The sequence below is a fragment of the Anarhichas minor genome, unplaced genomic scaffold, assembly GCF_050575085.1.
Source record: "Anarhichas minor isolate MPS153535 unplaced genomic scaffold, ASM5057508v1 ptg000040l, whole genome shotgun sequence".
Taxonomy (NCBI): Eukaryota; Metazoa; Chordata; class Actinopteri; order Perciformes; family Anarhichadidae; genus Anarhichas; species Anarhichas minor.
The window spans coordinates 2,155,487-2,175,246 of record NW_027466486.1 but is presented as its reverse complement, the minus strand read 5'-3'; the positions used below and the strand labels follow the sequence as shown (position 1 = coordinate 2,175,246).

General features: G+C 41.0%; 2 protein-coding genes and 1 long non-coding RNA gene across 6 annotated transcripts; 1 reads left to right on the top strand and 2 right to left on the bottom strand.

Annotated features, from left to right (window-relative positions):
* Nucleotides 1-1,338: 1,338 nt before the first annotated feature.
* LOC142967997 (uncharacterized) lies at nt 1,339-4,524 on the top strand. Its single transcript, XR_012959009.1, has 2 exons — nt 1,339-1,706; nt 2,377-4,524. It is a non-coding gene; the product is annotated as an uncharacterized LOC142967997 (long non-coding RNA).
* On the bottom strand, nt 3,847-9,757 carry srsf5a (serine and arginine rich splicing factor 5a). Of its 3 annotated transcripts, none has more exons than XM_076107693.1 (9): nt 9,606-9,757; nt 8,709-8,765; nt 8,384-8,518; nt 8,222-8,292; nt 7,820-7,993; nt 7,156-7,225; nt 5,664-5,737; nt 5,474-5,578; nt 3,847-5,094 (listed from the first exon to the last, which is right to left on the bottom strand). In XM_076107693.1, the coding sequence occupies exons 2-9, from the start codon at nt 8,715-8,717 to the stop codon at nt 4,761-4,763; spliced, it is 972 nt and encodes a 323-aa protein (XP_075963808.1). In that variant the 5' UTR covers nt 8,718-8,765; nt 9,606-9,757; the 3' UTR covers nt 3,847-4,760. The 3 variants fall into 3 exon arrangements, with proteins under 3 accessions (XP_075963808.1, XP_075963807.1, XP_075963809.1); XM_076107692.1 differs by having other exon boundaries at nt 7,156-7,235; nt 7,821-7,993; XM_076107694.1 differs by lacking the exon at nt 8,709-8,765 and having other exon boundaries at nt 7,156-7,235; nt 7,821-7,993; nt 9,606-9,718.
* Nucleotides 9,758-10,867: 1,110 nt separating this feature from the next.
* LOC142968144 (deubiquitinase DESI2) lies at nt 10,868-19,538 on the bottom strand. 2 transcript variants are annotated; one of them, XM_076107917.1, is made up of 6 exons: nt 18,845-19,538; nt 18,516-18,751; nt 14,910-14,982; nt 13,505-13,598; nt 13,275-13,416; nt 10,868-12,735 (listed from the first exon to the last, which is right to left on the bottom strand). In XM_076107917.1, the coding sequence occupies exons 2-6, from the start codon at nt 18,552-18,554 to the stop codon at nt 12,496-12,498; spliced, it is 588 nt and encodes a 195-aa protein (XP_075964032.1). In that variant the 5' UTR covers nt 18,555-18,751; nt 18,845-19,538; the 3' UTR covers nt 10,868-12,495. The 2 variants fall into 2 exon arrangements, with proteins under 2 accessions (XP_075964032.1, XP_075964031.1); XM_076107916.1 differs by having other exon boundaries at nt 18,516-19,538.
* Between the last annotated feature and the right edge of the window lie 222 nt (nt 19,539-19,760).

The following is a 19,760-nucleotide window of genomic DNA, read 5'->3' as shown; positions in this document are numbered from 1 at the left end:
TTGATTATTAGTAGTATTAACCTCCTGCTGTTTGCTTAGAAGTAGTAGCCTATTCAGATCTTTTATTTCGGCAAAAGTAGTAATACCAGAGTGTAGAAATACTCTGTCCTGCATTCAGAACTTTACAAGTAAAAGTACAAACGTATAAGCATTGAAATGTACTGAAAGTACCAAAGCTAAAAGTAAATTATGCAGGAATGGCCCATTGTATATGCAGTTGGTAAAGGTGGAGCTAATTGCAATACTTTATCACAATCAGAATCAGCTTTATTGGCCAGGTATGCGAACGCATACAGGGAATTTGACTCCGGTTTTTACGTTGCTCTCAATGTACATACACAGAAATTACAAATAACACAATGCAGCCTACTGCCCGGTGGCTTACAATAAATTGATCATATTTGTTATTAAGATTAAGATTAAAAACTACAATCCTGTCCTCAAAAATGTATTGGAGTATTAAGTAGCATCAAATGAAAATATTCAACTTGGTAGAAAAATCAGTTCAAATGTGTTAGAAAACCATCCTGTTATAAAGAGATTTTCTCATTATAATAATAAACTGAGCAGATTTCTTTCTTAAAGCAGCACTCATTTCTACCTGCCACTGCTCTCAGTCTTCTTCAGCTGGCCCTTGCTTGGGCATTAACCACCCCTCATATATTCCCCCCCAGGAAAAACGTCATTGACGGTCTCTCCAAACTGCATTTCTGCCCATTTCTCTGGCAGGTGCATCGGGTGCAGGTCTGGGCGGATCCATGGGCACGAGCTGTGTCGCCGAATCGATTCCCCAAATGTATTACTGCACAGTACTCAGACACACAGGTGCACTGCTGCAAAATCACCCTCCTTTAATTGTCACTGCGCTGGTTTAAAAAAAAAAGGTTAAATCCTCTCCTTATTGTGCAATTCGGTGTACATTTTTAATAATAAACTTTTACAAACTATACTGTTCCCACACCAGACAACAATTTTCAAATTATGAATGAATAAATTAATATTTATTACAATTATGAATACTGATAACTCATATTGATTATGCACACACAGCCTTGTATTCTGGGGTTTGACGACAAGCAGGTACTGCCACCGTGTGGTGATCTGTGTAGTTGACGTTGAGGCCCTGAAGAACACAATTTCACATAAATAACCCTGTCGTGTTTTGCAACAAGTTTAACTCTTGCTTTTGGGAGGAGGAACCTTTCACCACCAAGGTCTTCAGCACTGCATGACATGGATTTAGTCACTTTAAGGATTAATATGAGTTGATAAACTGTTCATATTAATCCATGTCCTGTGGCGGCTGGCCAATAGAGGGCCATGGGGCGTGGCCCCACCTTGAGCCGCGAGCGCGAGCGCCAGCGCCAGCGCGAGCGCCAGCGCGAGCACTACTCCTCCAAGACCCGTTTGAGAGGAGAACTGTGGCGGAGATTCTGCAGGCCAAAGAGCTGATCCCAGATCAGCCTGACCTCACAATCAGACAAGCAGACTAGCGGGAAAGGGAAGCAGTACATGCGAAGCTTCTCTACTATCTGTACACCAGACAGGTTTGGCTAGCTGGATGACGTCATGCTAATAACTTATTTAGCTTTTTAAAACAACGGGGACAGATCCAGCATGACAGTTAGGGAGTGAGGGATGAGGATGAGAAGGAAACATGAGAACACCAAGGCACACATGGAGAACTCTGTCAAGCTACATATTAGGCAAAGTGAACATCTTTTCTTCTACATAGTTGTCCTCAGTCTCATCTGTTTAACTTGGTCATGGAGGCATCAACATGTAATTGAGATGGTAAATTAACAGTGAAAACTCATCATAGCTTAATTTAACATCAGTATTCATAATTACACTTCATGTTTACTTCTCCTGATCTTTACCTCCTATAACAAGGTCCATAGGGGCATCTCAATAAATAAACATGTTATATTATATTATATTATATTATACTGAATATTATTATATGATATATATATATATATACTGTATATATATATATTATACTGAATTCCCTGTGAGGGGGACAAAAATAAGATGTCCTGACGTGTTTATCAAAGTGTTACTTACTGCTTATTTTCGTGTTGGAATAAATGTTAAATATTTAACTGCAAAGTAGTAATGCTTGTTTGATGCCTTCATTTTTTGCATTAAATCATACTGGGATGTTTGCTGAAATTGATTGGATGGCCCTACCTAGAAAATGTTCCACCAGCCACCACTGCTTAATACTCTTGCTCTAATACTTTTCCTTTTTTATCTGGAACTATTGTCAAGGAATACACAGTTTACTCATTCGTTTTTGAACTTACATCTCTGACCCCCAAAACAATTATTATATGTTTTTTTCCCCTGGACTTCCACCTTTTTCTATTCCAGACATGCTGGCTGACCCTCTGGGCTACCCCCTACAGGACCCTTCAGCTGCTCCCTTGCAGCCAACAACAGTACAGCCCCGCCAACCTGCCCTTCTCCCTCTATGGCTCTCCACCCTCCTCCACCTCCTCTCCATCCTCCTCCTCTTCGCAGCCCTGCCATCCTCCGTACCACTACAGCCCTCATTGCCTGGAGGCCCCCTGTGATCCCAGCCTTGAGCCCCACTGCGGGGTCCAGGCTCAGGGGCTCGGAGTGGTAGGACTGCCCCTGGGGCGGAGAACACGGGTGGTGTCTGGTGGAAAGAGCAGGGGTCAGGAAGAGTTGTGCGGCTGACTCGGCACTGGTGGATCATGGCGCTGTTGTACTCCACCTGGACAGACTTGCGGATGCTGGACTGGCGGCCTTATGCGACCCCCATTATGCGCAGCTTGTCCGCTGAGTCGTTTGCACTCAAGGGTGTCACCGTGTCATGTGGAAGCCACTGCCTAGAGTACTAAAGATAGAGATTGAAGATAACCACTTTCACTGATTTAGACCGGTTTGCATGATTCAGATCTACAATGCCTATAAAAAAGTATTCACCCCCCCTTGGATGTTTTCCCCTTTTGTTGCTTTTATACATGAAATCACGGTCAGTATAATTTGGCTTTTTTGACAAGAATTTTCATGTCAAAGTGAAAACAGATTTTTACAAACTGTCAATTAATTAAAAATGTATAGTGTAAAATAAGTGTTTAGATAAATATTCACCCCCTTTAGTGCAGAAAATGTGATTTACACAATCAAAATATTATAGTATAATAGATTTGTTTTTTAAGTCAGCTTATCGACTAATTGTTTCAGCTCAAACAAGTAGTTTAATTCATAAAGAAACATTTCATAAACTCTTAGTATGTTTGGAAAAGTCTATTACAGGCTGTCAAATAAAAGTGGAGTAGAAGTATGAAGTAGAATGAAAAGACACAAGTACCGTAAATTTGCACAAACGGTACGTGAGCTGGTGTACTTCGTTACAGTCCAGGTAAGAAAAACTGAACACTCCTTACAAATTTGTTTCGGATACACTTTCCAAAAATGTTAAAGCGCTCCACGAGGTACATCTGCATCAAGCTCTCAGGTCTGTCACCTGTGTTTATGAATTGTCCACCAGTACAGAATATTAAAATGAAATATATTAATTCACTGTGCTTTTTCATATACGGCATTGCTGGTTGTATTCTATTCAACCACTAGTTTAGTTTCGATGCAAAGTTGAGATATATATCCAACAACTCTAAATACGTTTAAATTATGTGTACTGCGATTCATTTGTAGTCTTCCTTCAATCATTTTGGTTTCAACTTTTGTGTCAATAACCACTGATTAATTATTCTATAAACATTTGAGTTCTAAAACTATGTAGGCATTGCTTGAGCAGACTGACAGAAGCTTATTTGTGATAATTACAAGAAAGAATGAACATCGGCTCACAGATTTAACAGTTTGTGAAAACTTTATTCGGTTGAACTGCAAAAACTTTAATATTTGAGTCAATCGAACCACATTCACAAAACATTAAAAAAAACTGTTCTTTCTGAACATTACTAAAAAAATTAAATGACAATATGCAGTGAGAGTTTTATTAGTATCAAATTAATAAAGTTATTTAGAGACATTTCTTCCTGCTGTGTACAGACTCACAACACACTTCAGACCGAGGCTGCAGTTAAAGTTAATAAAAAGCAAAGATGAATCACAACACGAGACGAGGTCCTGATACAGCAGAACTGAATAAAATGAATGCCAGATTCCAACATCATTACACAAGAAAGCTGAAGTAAACCACAATCTGAGATGCTTCCATTATTCTGTTCACACAGCAGGGCAGTGAATGCAACACGTGTAGATCATCAGAAGCAGAATCACAGTTTCACGGCAATGCCAGGCGCCAGCGTTGCAAACAAAAAAAAAAAAAAACACCCATCGACACTTTGGGGAACAAATACCATTCCCACCTAACCAGCTGTGAACACCCGCAGAGCACAGGGGAGCGGATGGAATCAGAACATGGCAGACAGCTAGGACAGTATCATCACTGATCAAAAAGTCACTCTGCAAAATATAAAGGGGGTTTTATGATGGGGGCAAAAAATTAAGTAATAGGAACACAAACATTTTCCTGTCATCCAGGAAACTCATCCAAACTAACAAAAAAAAAAAAAAAAAAAAACTAAAATAAATCAAAGCCAATGAGGGCACAATAATGACTGAAGATGGCATTTCAAAAGAAGCCATGTAAATGGGGATTTCCTCCCCTTTATTAAAAGGAAACAATAAATCACATGCCACCATACAGGTCTGTGGTGAGCAACTATCAGTCTATTTTACGGCCAACAGGTGCACCGGTCTCAGTGCTTGCTGTCTGCAGAGGCGGAGCGGGAGCGTGAACGAGAACGAGAGCGTGAACGAGAGCGAGAACGGGAGCGGGACTGCTTGTTCTGAGCAGGAACAGGTGAACGGGGGGAGCGGGATCTGGAGCGGGACTTAGACCGGGACTTGGAGCGAGACTTGGAGCGAGACTTTGACCTGGAGGGGGATCTGCCTGACGCCCTGCCCCCTCCGGATGGCTTCTTCTCTGGGGTGCGACTCATAGACCTGGAGCGGCTCCTGGAGCGGTTGCGGCTCCTGGAACGACTCTTTGAGCGCGAGTAGCTGCGGGAGCGGGAGCGGCTCTTGCTGTGGCTGTTGGAAAAGAGAAGTCATTTTAAAACGCATCCTGTGGACGTGTGTTTCTGTGTGTGGGGAGTCTGGTATCGAAAGATCTCTACAGCTGTCCCAAACTGTTCTGGTTGGTGTGAATGGTTTGATTACTGGTGGGAAATACAATCAGTGCACAATAAGTGATTAAAGAATTTAAGATTAAGGGCAAACAAGAACAGGTCAAAAAGATATCTTTAAAATATTCCCAACATATTGATCTGTTCCTGTACCAGCCCCTCAAAATGTTGACATGTGAGGAATTGTCCAGTTTACTAATTTTAGGTTTCGACATGATGGCACAAGAGTGCAAAAAAATATGTAGCACACGAGTCTTAAAGAAAATGTGTAAAAACCAACTCACCTCCTGCTGTCCTCAAAGATCTTAAGCTTGCGTCCATTCAGCTCTGAGCCATCGAGCTTGGAGATGGCGTTCTTCAGGTCACTGCGGGATGCAAACTCAACCACTCTGCACAACAGAAACAATCGTTAGGCACCAGCACTAACCCCGAGGACAACGACCATTTAAACAGTTTAATAGAAAAGCAACTCACCCTTCATTTTTGTTGGGCCTGTGTGCGTCCACAAAGGTAACTTCACCTGCTTTTCTCATAAGGTCTTTCAGGTCCTGTTTCAAAGCATAATGTCGGATTAGTGACAAAGAACCAAACATGAGATGCCGGTGAAAGCCTGTTCAGACCTGGAGGGAGAGAAATGAGCAGGCAGCAAGAAACCAGCACACACTGAAACTTGGGTTATCTAATGCTGACTTTTGTCACTCTGTGATAAGCTCAAATTTCAGTGGAGGGCATGTAAACAAAAGAGCCACTGGAAGTGTTTTGTGTGGACAAGTGTTGCCTTTACTCAAACAGTTCTAAAGCCCCATTAATTGGCTCCATGAAGTTATATCTGCAAACAAAGTCAACTCCATAGTGGAACGCCTGACAGGTTACAACAGCTAGGATATTTATGTATTAAGTTTGAAACTTGATGCATTTTTTGCGTACAATACTGGATTCTGTGTCTGAGTATGTGAGATGAACCTGTGTATTACTTGGTGGTCGGATGACAATAGTACTCTGGGTAATTTGTTCATCTTTAAGTGTTTACATAGTAAAACTGCCTCCATCTCATTTGAGACTGTAACTCTACACCCCTTTACCACCCGACCCTGAACAAACCCAATCACATGAGTTTTATGCTACTTACCGCTCCATACCCAGGAAGATATTATCATAGAGCCACTTGTCCAAATAGCAAATGGGAACCAATGCAGTGTTAAGCCCTTGAGAAACGACCTCGGCCTTGACCAGCATCCGGCCTCCACAAGTAAGGAACCACCAGAGAGCAAGTAGGGTGTGCGCCCGATTCAACACCGCCCCCAGCTCCATCAGCAACAGAAAAAGACCCAAACGGGAGAGTGTAGGGACCGTGGATTTGAGGGGGGTTACAGCAGTCGGGGGTGCCAGCCCACAGAACCTCCAGACTGTGGCTACGGACCTCCTAAGGCTACCGTATCCTGCGCTAGACCACTTTCACCCGCTACGGGGCCCAGCCAAGACTTTAGACCGGCGGCAACTGCGTGTAAGGAGAGGCACCAAATGGACACTATTCAGAAAAACAACCAGGAGAGGGCGCTACACACTTCTGACACCTCCATGGAGGGTGTGCATTCACCTCTGATATAAAGGAAACCATATCAGAGCAGCTGTTAAAAAAAAAAAAAACTAAAAAAAACTAGTAAATGTTTTTGGTCAGTATCAGCAGCACTTGTGTGCCTTTGTCTGAAAAAAGAAAAAAAGAAAAAGAAAAAAAAATGTTTTTGGGGGACAAATAAACAAACTAAAATACTGAGGGCTTTCTATTGTAACTGACCGTTTACCTAATGAGTTGTTTTAAGTTATCTGACTAGAGAAAAATTGACCCGGCCTGATCAAATGAATGCTGCTCCAATAAAAAAAAAAAAACATGTCCTTATATGGTGATATCCACATTTCTTTTTATCTTGCGTTATAAGATCAATAACAAAGTTTAGTTATCGCTTACCTGCCAGCTGATTCGTGAAGAGAGGTTCTCCACAATGAGTCTGTGATCTGTCCGCACAGGAGGGCCATACCTGTCCAGTCAACGCAAACCAAAAAGAAAAGGCGTTAATACAATATTTTCAGTTCAGACAGGGGACCAATATATCCTCACTCGTTTCGCTTCATGTTCACCTGTTGCATTTACGCGTTGTCTAAGGAGCAGTGTTAATATTTGAATTTGATGAAGAGGTAAAATAACACATTAAACATTTGTTCTTGGTTAAACCTGCTCAAAAGACTAACTTCACCAGGCTTTATTTGACTTTGGCACAACCAGATGAAATGAAAGATATATAGCCTGTATGATGATTATTCAGAAACAAAGTAGAACTGAATGATGTTCTTTTAATATGAGGAGGAAAGATGGTCTTTTAGGACATTTAATCGTTTTGTTTACTCATAGTTTATTTAGTTGGCTAATACAAGCCTCCTACGTAAATTTGGCTGGCTGGATGTTTTCTCATGATAGTTCTATAAACAGACAAGATCAACAACTTAACATGTGCCCATATTCACTAGGGAACAATAATGGGATAAGAAACATGTAATACTAGTTTTACTGTAATGGGAATTTGACAAAAACTATTTTCCAGTTTGACTAACTAGTAACGGTTTCAGGAAGTTACCTGGATCCACTGCTGCGAGATGGACGATAGCCACCGCCGCCACCACTGCTGCTTCCGCCGCCGCCGCCGCCGCCACCACCACCGCCACCGCCGCCTCCGCCACCGAAACGTCCTCCCATTCCTCCGGGGCCGCCACCTCTTCCTCTTCTGGAGCGAGCGTGCTCAATAGTGACCCTGAAAAGAAGAGCGAGAAATTCTTAGGATAATACAGTGTGCCTAATAACAAACTAAATGTTTCTAATATGTCTATGAAGCAAGTCCATGATAGATATAATGCTATGGTATTTACAATTCTGTGTGGGCTGACTTAGAATAAATAACTCAAAATCAATCCTACAATATTGTGGCAATATCACCATCAAGATATTTGGTAAAAACCTTTTTACCAGATCTGGTTCTTACCTTTCACTGCACAACTCTTTGCCGTTCAACTCGTACACAGCATCATCTGCATCTCTGTGGTCATCAAATTCCTGATAAGAGACATAATCAACGGTGATTCTCTAAAACACAAAAAACAGGATTGGAACGTTAATTTTGTAGTTACTGGTCAGTCACACTCACCACAAAGCCAAATCCATTCTTCAAGTTGATTTCCCGAATACGTCCGTATCCCTTGAAAAACTTCTCCACATCCCTCTCCCTGGCGTGCGGGCTCAAGCGGCCGATGAAGACACGACACCCGCTCATTGTATCCTGCTGAGATGGGAAAACACAAGACACGTTAATCATTAAACCAGGCCAGGAGGAAAATTGCACAATGTTTGCGGCTAGGTATGTTGACTTCATTAACCAAAGGTTAATTATAGACATTTAAAAGTGCAAGTTCCAAGCTTAATCAGTATTTACTGATTAGAATACAGACAATAGTTTTGAAGTTGAGCATTACATTTTGCATCTAGAAGGATATAGTCACCAACACTCGCAGAACTGTGGTTCCTCAGACCTTTTAAAAAAAAAAAAAAGAAATAAACCACGGTCGTGTCACATTAACCCAGGTCTGGAATGAAAACGACTCAGGTGAAACTGAGCACACCTGATCAAGATCAAAGACACGTGATAAGGCAGCTCTGGTCGAACCAGTTTCACAGTAATTAGTATGTTTACATTCAACAGTTGTTTTTCATCAAATAACACGAAATGTATCGTACAAAATCTTGAAACATCAATTTTCCTGCCTATGTTATGTGCCAACAAAAATATTCTTACACAAAAGGTTATAATATTAAAGTCAAGACTATTTCAGAGAGGCATTAATTCAACACATTTTAAGGTTAGTTATACAAAAAACGTACTGTAATTTGAGGTGAAATGTGTTACAATACATTAACTTAGTTTATAACGTGGCATTTATCAAAACATCTAACGTTAGCCACCTAGCTTAGTTATCTCGGTGGTAATAATCAATTGGGCCTAGCTACAGCGTGCTAACCTTAACTACGAGAACACACATGAAACCGTTGCTAAGCTAACAGTTAAAATGCTTTAATTACATCAATATGTCGTTGAAAAGATGAAATGTGAGAAGTAAAAATGCCCAAAACTCATCATTTAGCGGTCCAATATTAGGACAAAGGCTATTTTTAGCTAGCTTAAAAATAATTTCGCTTCTTGTATAACGGTTGTTAGCTGCCTCGAGGTCGATTACTGTTAGCTTAGGCGAGCTAGCTACCGTTAAGTTAGCTACAAAGACATCATTCTCTGTTCAGAAAACACCAGTTAGCTATTTATAAAACAATCGTACAATGAATGCAATTATTTAACACCAAGTATATTACAGTCTCACCTTTTATAACTCAAGGCGTCTCCGGTTTCGATGTTTGCGTCGATGGTAAAGCTGCGATTTTGTGCCGTATGGTCTCAGCCCTCCTCGACTAAATCAAAATGGCGAGTGGGTCCAATGCCAGACCACGGGACCGGAAATGCTGCTGCTGCTGCTGCTGCTGCTGCTGCTGCTGCTTCTTCTTCTTCTTCTTTTGCTTTTTATGGCGGTTGGCAAACAGCTTTTGGGTGCATTACCGCCACCCACTCATCTGGAGTGTGGACTAAGGATACCCTCTCGAATACGACAAAAAACGGAAAGAAAAAAGAAAATATATAAATATATCGTATTTATTTCTGCTTTTTCAACCCAATTCTCTCTTTGATCTCAGCATTATATTATTGGCCAACATATACAATGACATTAGCTGATATATTGGCCCAGTTTATATATCTGTCTAGTTCTATTTTGAGATCTGGAATCTAGAAATAGTTTATCTACAAACTAAAATGTCTGTTCTTTAAAAGTTAAACACCTTGTAAATCAAAGAACTTAAAAGAAATCATATAATCACAGTTTACATCCTCAAATTGCCCAACCATAGGCTACAACAGAAGAACCCAAACATGTCTTTGTTATTCTGTATCTTTATTCTAGTACTATAGTATCATTCTTGAAATTGTCCTGGGTTAGGAAAAGGGAAATACAGGGTTACGGTTGATACATAATGAAAACATTTCTGTCTGGTCTGCTTTATAGAAAGTGCAAAAGACTTCTGAGCATGGATAACTGATCCCTGCACAGCTCCTGTCGCCTCAAAATGTACTAAAAAGGTCTGAACGTAATACATTTGGTGAAATGTAAGACTACATCAAAAATAAATAGGAATATATTTAAGAACATGAAGAAGTCCAATTTGCACATTCAACCCCATTTTAACAAGGTCAGCAGGAATGAGATGACCGCCACTGTTACGAGTCATGTGATTTCCTCCCTGAGAAAGGGTAGCTGTCCAAAAAACACTACAGCAGGAGGGATGGGACAAGACTCAAATCACATGTGGCCTGGTTCACTGAGCTTTTGCTTTTAAAAAAAGCAAGCAACATGAATTAAAATGAGTAGAACTACCAGGAGCCGACATTTGTCATCATCAATATTAGGGGTCTTTGTGTGGGTGGGGTGGGTACTTGCATGTATGCTTAATACAAATAACTTCATGACATCATATTTTCCCTTTATGAGTATCTGCTCTTTTCCCTGCAACAAACCTCACAAGTATGAGCAACTTCTTAATAGGTTTGTTTATTACAATTAAAATGCTTTGTGTCTGTAAACATGTCATAGTTCAGTTCACAGTTTAAATAAATCAAACATAAAGTGGTCATAGTTTGATATTTTGGGAAATACACTTACTTTTTTGCTGCGTCAGATAATAAGTTTGATAAGCTTCATCTAGCATTCAGTTAGCTTAGCCTAGCATAAAGACTGGAAACAGCTAGCCTGGCAAAAAAAACAACAACATACATCTGTCAAATTGTCGGTTTTCAACTTTTTTGTTTGGGTTAAACAAATAAGATATAATGTGTTCAGTGGGGAGTTTTCAGTCTGCTGGTGGGTGGATTTTTGCTATCTTTGGACAGGGTCAGGCTAGCTGTTTCCCCCTGTTTCAAGTCTTTATGCTTTAAGCTAAGTTAACCAGCTTCTGGCTGCGAAATCATTTTTACAATCCCCACATGAAAATGGTATTTATCTTCTCATCTAACTCTCGGCAAGAAAGCGAATAAGTATATTTCCCAAAATGTATAACCTATTTCTTTAAGGATTTCTGTAACTTAACGGAGAATACTGATTTTCTTCTTCTCTTTTCCATGGCTGCTTAATCTTCATGGGTTTAATGGTGAAAAAGGCGATGAGACCAGTATCACAGAGGAACATTCTCTGGGCGTAAATATACATTTCCTTGCCTTTAAGTATCGCATTGTTGTAATATAAAGACTATTTGGATATAAAAGCGTAGACAAAAATTGTACTGGATCACAAAGTCAATAATTGTCAGTGTAGCAGCTTGAGTTTCTTTGTGTTTGTGTCTCTGAGATGTTCACAGATAGTGATTGGGCCGCACGAGCGAGGCTGTAAAACAGTGACTATTTAAACTGAACAGCATTTGCCCTTGATTGTTTACAACTGTCTATCAACTGGTTACACTGGCAGCTCACTGCCGGTTTATTGATTTAAACAAGTCCCAGGTTGTATCATTCGTTTTACAAAAGGAAAAGGAGGAGAAATACTTGATGATATGATCAGAAGTGTGGCGTCTCAGTTTAGTTGGACATTTTGTCCCAGTCTTTCAACATGCAACATTTTTACGAGTTCAGACTGAACTTGAGGAACAATCAAATCCTCTTTAAACCCTCTAAAATGGCCATAGGTAACTACTTAGGTTCCACACAATGAAAGGCCACATAGAGGTTATTGAACGAGAACTTGTTGAAATTGAGCTAATAAGCAGTTTTCTGGTAATGCCACTATAAGTAGCCTCAGGTGTCTAGATAGTTATTCTACAAAAGCAGCTCTGAAGGCAGGGAACAAGGCTGACAAAGGTTTAAAAGTTCATGGAAAAGACCAATAATAATGTACTACAAACTTCAGATCTACAAGTGGTTGTGGTGGAGTCTGAGCCACGCTTCAGGGCTCTAGTCAAAGTTTATCATCCTGTCGTCTGCAGGACAGACAGGGTCTCTGCAGGGCTGATGTCTCTGGCAGCAGCTCTTTTCATGAAGAGTGTACTTCTTCTTTTCTCAGAGGACAAACAGTATGAGGTCAGCTGGTTGTTCAAGCCTTCTAATGCCACGGTCACGAGCAGAGGTGACAAGGGGGGGGGGGGGTGTCCAGAGTTCAGCGTATGTCGAGCAGTTCACACCCTCGTGTGGCGACAGCTGCGGGAGGAGCCGGTGGCGGCGGCTCCGGACGGGGACGAAGGGTCCTCGTCGCTCGACTCGTTATGCTCCTCTTTGTGGAGGCCGAGGCTGATGTGGCTCTGCAGGGCGGCCGGGGTTAACCACTCCTTGGGTAGGCAGCTCTGCAGGAAGGGGATGCAGGAGCTGAAGTACGCCAGTCTGTTGACCCAGCGAGGGATTTCACGTCCACACAGCAACTGAAAAAAAGTCGGAATACAAACATATTGTCTTTATTGTATTTCCATAAAAGTGCAAGCCCCTAAAACTCTTGATCTTACATTTCCCATAACTCTGAAGGGTCATTCTTTCGTTTCAGGCAAAATGTTTACAATGTTCAGCAATTAGTTTAGGATGTTAGCATGCTAACATTTAAGTGCAGCTGAGGCTGATGGGAATGTAACTAGTTTTGCAGGTATTTGGTTGTAAAGCAAAGCATTGGACAAGATGAAAATAAACTGATTATGGAGCAAGAGAAAAAGTTAAGCTGATATAACCCTGATGACATCAACAGTAATTTTTCTATTTTTGCCATAGAAGACATACAACTGTTTTCACACCTTCATATGTGAAATTGGTAGAAAGCCCCTTTAAGTCTCTGTACAAACTTTTATGTAATAGGATATGTATGTCAAACTTATGTAGCTATATCAGAACTGTTCTGTATCTTATGGTTTCTGTACAATACGTACATGTAGGAACAAAAAAAACAAAACAGTAGAAACCGTATCAGACTGACCTCAGACAGCGAGGAGGAGAAGTGGTTGCAGTTTTTGTGCATTAGATGGTAGGCGTTGCCTTTGAACTCTTTACCCAGCTCCTCCATGATTTTATCAATGTCCTCCTCTGTGAAGTCGGTGGTGCCCAAAGCGATGGCCTCCCTGTTTGAAAGCAGCAACAGGCCAATCAGCACACATTAACATTAACAACCTCTCAGAGCACTATATGCTATAATTTAGCACTACTCACTTGAACTTGAACGTCTCTCCCAGTTCAGCTGCGTTGCCCGGAGTGATCTCAAAGATGCCACTGAAAGGGTACGGATGACCCCCGTATGCAAATTCTGTGTGGACAAAGACGCAAAATATAAATTAACTCCTTGAACCGAAGCACCAAACAACTGTAATTACAAAGAAACAAGCAATTAATCCCTGACACACTGTGTTTAAATCATTAGGCCGGGCTGATAACAGACCTCTCCGCTCTGTATTTACAGCAGAACACCAGAAAACAGTGATGCACTCTGGGGCCACAGCATATTGAATAGAGCGCCTCACATTGTTAGCTATGTATATACTAAATTAAATGTATACATTTTGACTACAAACACATGGGAAATCAACAAATAAACATGGGTGACATAAGCACAGTCATTTTATCAATAACATGTTAAAATATATATTTTACTTAGATGTATTAAGATATTACTGTTGGAAAGTAACTCAGTACATTTAGGCAAGTGTTGTACTTAAGTACAAACTTGAGGTAAATCTACTTTTTATGTCTTTATGTCTAGGGAAATGTTTACTCAAAAACACGTATCTGGTTTTGTATGTTAGAGGTTCATTTGCAAGCTAACAAGTAACTAAAGCTGTGAAATACACGTTGTGGAGTAAAAGAGTACAATATTTGCAATTGGACTGTAGCGTGTAAAATGATAAAATAGCAGAAAATGTTGCTTTTAATAACAGTACTTGAGTAAATGTATTTAGTTATATCCCATCACTGTCTATGAGTTATGAAGTTACAGCAAACTCATGTATAAATCCCTTAAAAACTCCACTGAAGAAACACAAAGATGCTTGGTACTAAAGTCTTTTGATAAAATCTACATTTAAAACACAACTCTTTCTAAAAAAAACTGTGCCACCTCCTGTATGTCCTTGTTGCTTTTAGCTCTCAAAACATCTGGAGTCAGAGTTTTGTACCTGACAGTGATCGTATATTAAATTCAATTTGATTAAATCCACGCAGTCATCAAAAATACAAAATCATAATGAGAAGTGATTTCTGGCCCTAGTAAGGAATGTTTTTTCACTATCATCATATTTCACAGAGACAATATTTCTGGTTGCAAGGGCATAATAGTATTCCCAGAGATCTAGTTTCACGCTGGTTTCTGCCTCTCATTCTTCATACCACACACACACACACACACACACACACACGATACAGAGTGAGCCAATGGTGTCTCAACCCAAAAAAATGAGGTAATGTTATTAGGAACACGGTTCCATATTCCATTTTTAAAACCAGACTTCATCGGCCTCTGTGAAGGCCGCCTCGTTCAAACCTCACAATCAGGTCCGAGTGCGGCCCGCTGTACTGTGATGGGATTTCACAGACATAAAGGAAACAAAAGAAAAGGTCTTACCTCTGCCATATATCTCAATGCCTGAGTGGAAGACTCCAATACCCAGATTGGAAGTGTATTCATTTATCCAGTACTGCAGAGAAAGAGAGGGAGAAGAAGAAGAAGAAGAGAGTAAAGAAAGACAAGGGCTTCGTTTAGGATCAATATCAAGAGGTATTTGTGTTTTATCAGGAATTAAACAACACAAAATACCTGATTGCTAATTAAATGATATATTACAGGAAAGATGCTGATAACTGTGACTTTTAAGATGCCTCTACAGAGAAAAGTAAACTCCCAGTTACATATGGCCATAATTTAATACTTTAATACTTTAATGAAATTTGGGCATTAAAACACATAAAGGGATAGTTTGACATTTTGGGAAATACACTTATTTTGGTTATGTATGTGCAATTGACAGACAAAGATGCCAAATAAATGCAATGAATCTTACAATCCTTTGTGATGTGTTGTTTGTAACTCATTGTTTTTCATTTCACCAGACCGACGAGGCTTTCCTGCTGAAATAAAAGTCAAATAAATAAAAACTTTTGATAACCTGCATTTTTAAGCAAATATTCAATCATTTGTTTCCTCTATCAGTTTATTCCTTCTCAGGATTGTAACAGCGGTGGCGTCCCAGCAAGCACTGGGCAGAAAAACAAGGGAAACACCCAGGACTGATCCATCGAAAGGGCAGATAAACAATCTGATCTGTTCGACCTGCAAGTCCTGAGATGGCTGGAGGACAATTCACCCACGAGTGATCTATGAGCCACCGTGTCGCCTTTCACTGCAGACAATCGACACATAATTTATGGCAGGACCACAGCTCTACAAACCCCCAACGCCCACTGACACTAGACATCCCTGCGGAAACACGCTAAGAGCTCTGCACACTGCCCCAGCCGTCCCATATTAATAATGGAGCACATTTCCGGGCTCAGAGCGATACAATAAAAGCATATCCACCTCTTTACTTTGTGTCAACAGAGTCGTATTCCTACAGTGACTTCTACCCGATTTACCTCTCTAGCGGTTGCTTTTTATTTCACACCGTGGAAAACTAATCTCAGCTTCCTGGAGGGAAACAATGCACAAGGACAAGTGAAATGAGATTATGACGAGCTGACTATCAAATTACATGACTTCACTTTCGCCTCAGTACATAATCAAGAGAGTCCTGGCAACACTAGTGGAGCAGTCACAAATGTTGCCGATATAAATCACACTTCTCTGATGATGCGCCTCATCTCTCTTGTTGCATGCCAACAAATTGCTGCAACGATCCACGCAGTCTCCTCCAACAACATCCTGCCTATACGCGCATGCAGCATCCACCACTGCACGCATCAGTCACACTGACTTCACATTGAAGACGATCGATTCATCATATTTCTGCTCGCATGATTCACTCTTGCCGCCTTCTTCGTGTTTGATTCTCGGGTAAAAGTATTTAAGGCTGGCTCTGACTGGCACCGGCCTCGCGATCACTTCCTCCCTCTTCAACAGACCCTCTGCATGACCTGCTAAGTCCCAGCACAGCAGAGCCACACTGGAATTAAGTGTTTGAGCAGCTGTCACTGAGGTCCACATCTGTGAGAATGCTTAAAGATAGCAAAGAACGCCCCCTGGCTTTGTGACTGAGCGCGTGATTAAACATTTATGTGTGTGAGTATTCTTAAAAATCACATCTTTTGGCAGTATGCAGCATGATGTTATTGTTTAACATTTGTACAATCTCTTAAAATATGGAGCAAGCTGACTCACGTCTGGGAAGCTAACAGATGAGCACTTCAGGTTATTATTCTTTTGACACTATCTGAACCCCCATCCACCCATCCTTTTACCATGTATAAGCAGTGTAGTTGTAAGCACCTATAAGAACATTTTCATTGTTTATTTGTCAACAACTAACTCCTCTCCTGAAGCATCTGTAGCCGGTGTGTAAAGAGGAAATGTTTGGTAATATAACACAGTTGTGATCATATAAACTGGGGGAGATGGTGTTTGTTAAAGGCTGCTAAAAACATAAATACTGAATAAACAACTATATTAGACAGGTTGTTCAAAAAACCACCATCCTTATCCAAACACATGAAACAAGCCAAACGGCATATTGTTGGGAAAGGCTCCGTTCCACGGCTGTATTTACAATTATTATAAATGTAAATTATATTTTGAATGAGTTTTCTTACTTCTGAAACAGAGCCAAGAAGTTCCGGCTTCACTTCGGCTCTCTATTATTTGTTTCTAGTGCCATTAAATGTATTTACACTCATTGGTTTCCTCTCTATATAGTAGTTTTCATTGTCAGTGGCGGGGTCCGCCATGCCCACACACGATTCAAATGACCACACGAAGTACTTCTACATTTGTACACGAAGTACTTATCATAATAACCAGCTCAGCATGTCTTTTGTACACAGTTTTGGACTCACTTGTAGATGATTAGTACATATATTAGTACATAACAGCTTAATACACGTTTTATAGTAGTAGTGTGTCATCATATAATTAAATATGATTACAGCTATGTTATATCACACATTATATATTACAGACAGAGGTTGTAATTGTTGACAAATACATTAATAAACACTTATAACTTCTGTATATCTGCTTGCAACTACATTATTATAGTGTTCGTGTATTGAATTTCTATGTACTGCTTAAAAATTCTAAATATGTGGATTTGAAGTAAAGTGTTACCAGTATGGATGCACTCCACAATATCACAACTGTTTTGGTGTAACTGGAGTATTTCTGTGGATTTACAGCAACATGTTGCATAATATTCACACAGGAGGCTGTTCAGCAGTACTGAGTGAAAAGACCAGGCACATGTCTGAATAAAGACCCTTGTCCTTTACTGGTGTGTGTGGCTTCATGTGAGTGAGTGTGTGTGTGTGAGTGTTTTTGTATGAGTGTGCATCATGTGAGCTGTGGGCACAGTGACAGAGGTCAGAGGGTTGAGGGAAGCTCTTGTTTCAAAGGAATTACAGAAGTTTCTTATCTACTTTCTAATTTTTTATGTTTTAAATGTCACTTGACGTTCTTACTTACTCAGATAAGAGCATTAACACTGGACAGCTATACATACCGCCCAATCTTTGAAGATGGGTGTGACTGCTCACCGAGTTCCATTGACAATTCTTTGAATTTAACACTCTTTAGACGTCCATGGGAGTAGAATTAAAGTACCATTTGTTAGCATTGGGAAATGATTCACACACAACTGTGGATTTACACAAACGTCTTACGCTGCAGGCAAAACACTACCTGTTTTTCATCTGCTATTTGAGTCTAACTGGACTCTTTCCAACATTAAAATAGCTGTGAAGTGCACTTGTGAAACAGGTGTGTAGTGGGCCTGTTATTTCTGGTGGTGGGTCCACTTCCTCTGCTGGTGTCAGATTATAAACTGCAACACACACACACACAACACACACACACACACACACACACACACACACACACACACACACACACACACACACACACACACACACACACACACACACACACACACACACACACACACACACACACACACACACACACACACACACACACACACACACACGAGTAAAAAGTAAGCAAGTGGTTTATATGGATTCTTACCATATCATAGACGTTAAGGATGACAGGTTCATTGGCCATGGTTTAAACCTGAGCTGGAAAGGCAAACGTCCCTCACGTTTCACGATTGTCAGGACCTCCACACCCCTCTGAAGTCACAGGGCCACACGGTGGACAGCAGCAGCAGTAGCAGCAGCAGCAGCAGCAGCAGCGGACGGACGTCTGTCTGCTGGAGGGGTGGTGGTGGAAGCTGCTCAGGGGAAACTACTGCATGGAGGCTGGAGAAAAGCGTCCCGAAAGAAACAGGACAAGTGAAGCTTATAGTCCCAGAGCCACTATGGCATGTGAGGTTGGGCATGCATGAAACTCACAAAGCGAGGTGCAGCAGTGGACGCGGTCCAAAAACACCCGTTGTAAGGGGGCAATCGATGCTGTTTGACAACTATAAAAAGCAACCACAACAGCTCAAAATGTCACGTTAGAGGTGATAAACATGATGCACAACGGACATATAGGGGCCTATAACAAGTGTTGGAGTCTGAAGCAGGCGCCCCTCCTGTCATCAACGGGCCGAAAAAGGCGACAGCTAGGGCGGACCGATGTCGACGATGGAGGCGGAGAGCGGACACACATTTTTTTCTTTTTTTACCCGGAGGATGTCGGAGCGGCTGCGGGAGAGGACTCCTGAGGCATGGCGGTTTAATTACGGCTGATGTGGAAGTGGGAGTCAAGTTCACCAGCAGCAGCATCTCCTACTGCCCGTCCGCATCCAGCCTCCTCTTCTTCTTCTTCAAACATCATCTTCATGACTCCTCCAGCGACACGGAACCGTTTACCAGAACCAGCTCAGATAGAGGTGAGATATTCATCCGTGTCGTGTTGGCTGTTCTCCGGCTCTGGCTCTTCGCCCTCTCCCTCCTGTTGGGACTGAAGCTTTTAGATTACATCATATCTGCCTCCGAGGCAACATCCTCCACCGGCTGATGGGAGCTGCTGGTGGGTGTGCAGGAGCACATATTGTTACAAAAAGACTGGACAATTTCTATCAACCTGGGCCATGATGAAACCGACCATTAGACACGTTACGACACATGAAACGACGTCATTTTAAAAAATCGGTTATAGCGTCAAATAAGTTTGTTTTGTTCGTCAAAGTGTATTTTTTTGTGACTGACTAACACTCAAATTTGGTGAGTAAAAATGGTAAATGAATATATAAAAACTATATCTAATGCAACAACAGGTTTCTAGGTTTATTTTGTGTTATCAAATTAGCAAAAAAATAAA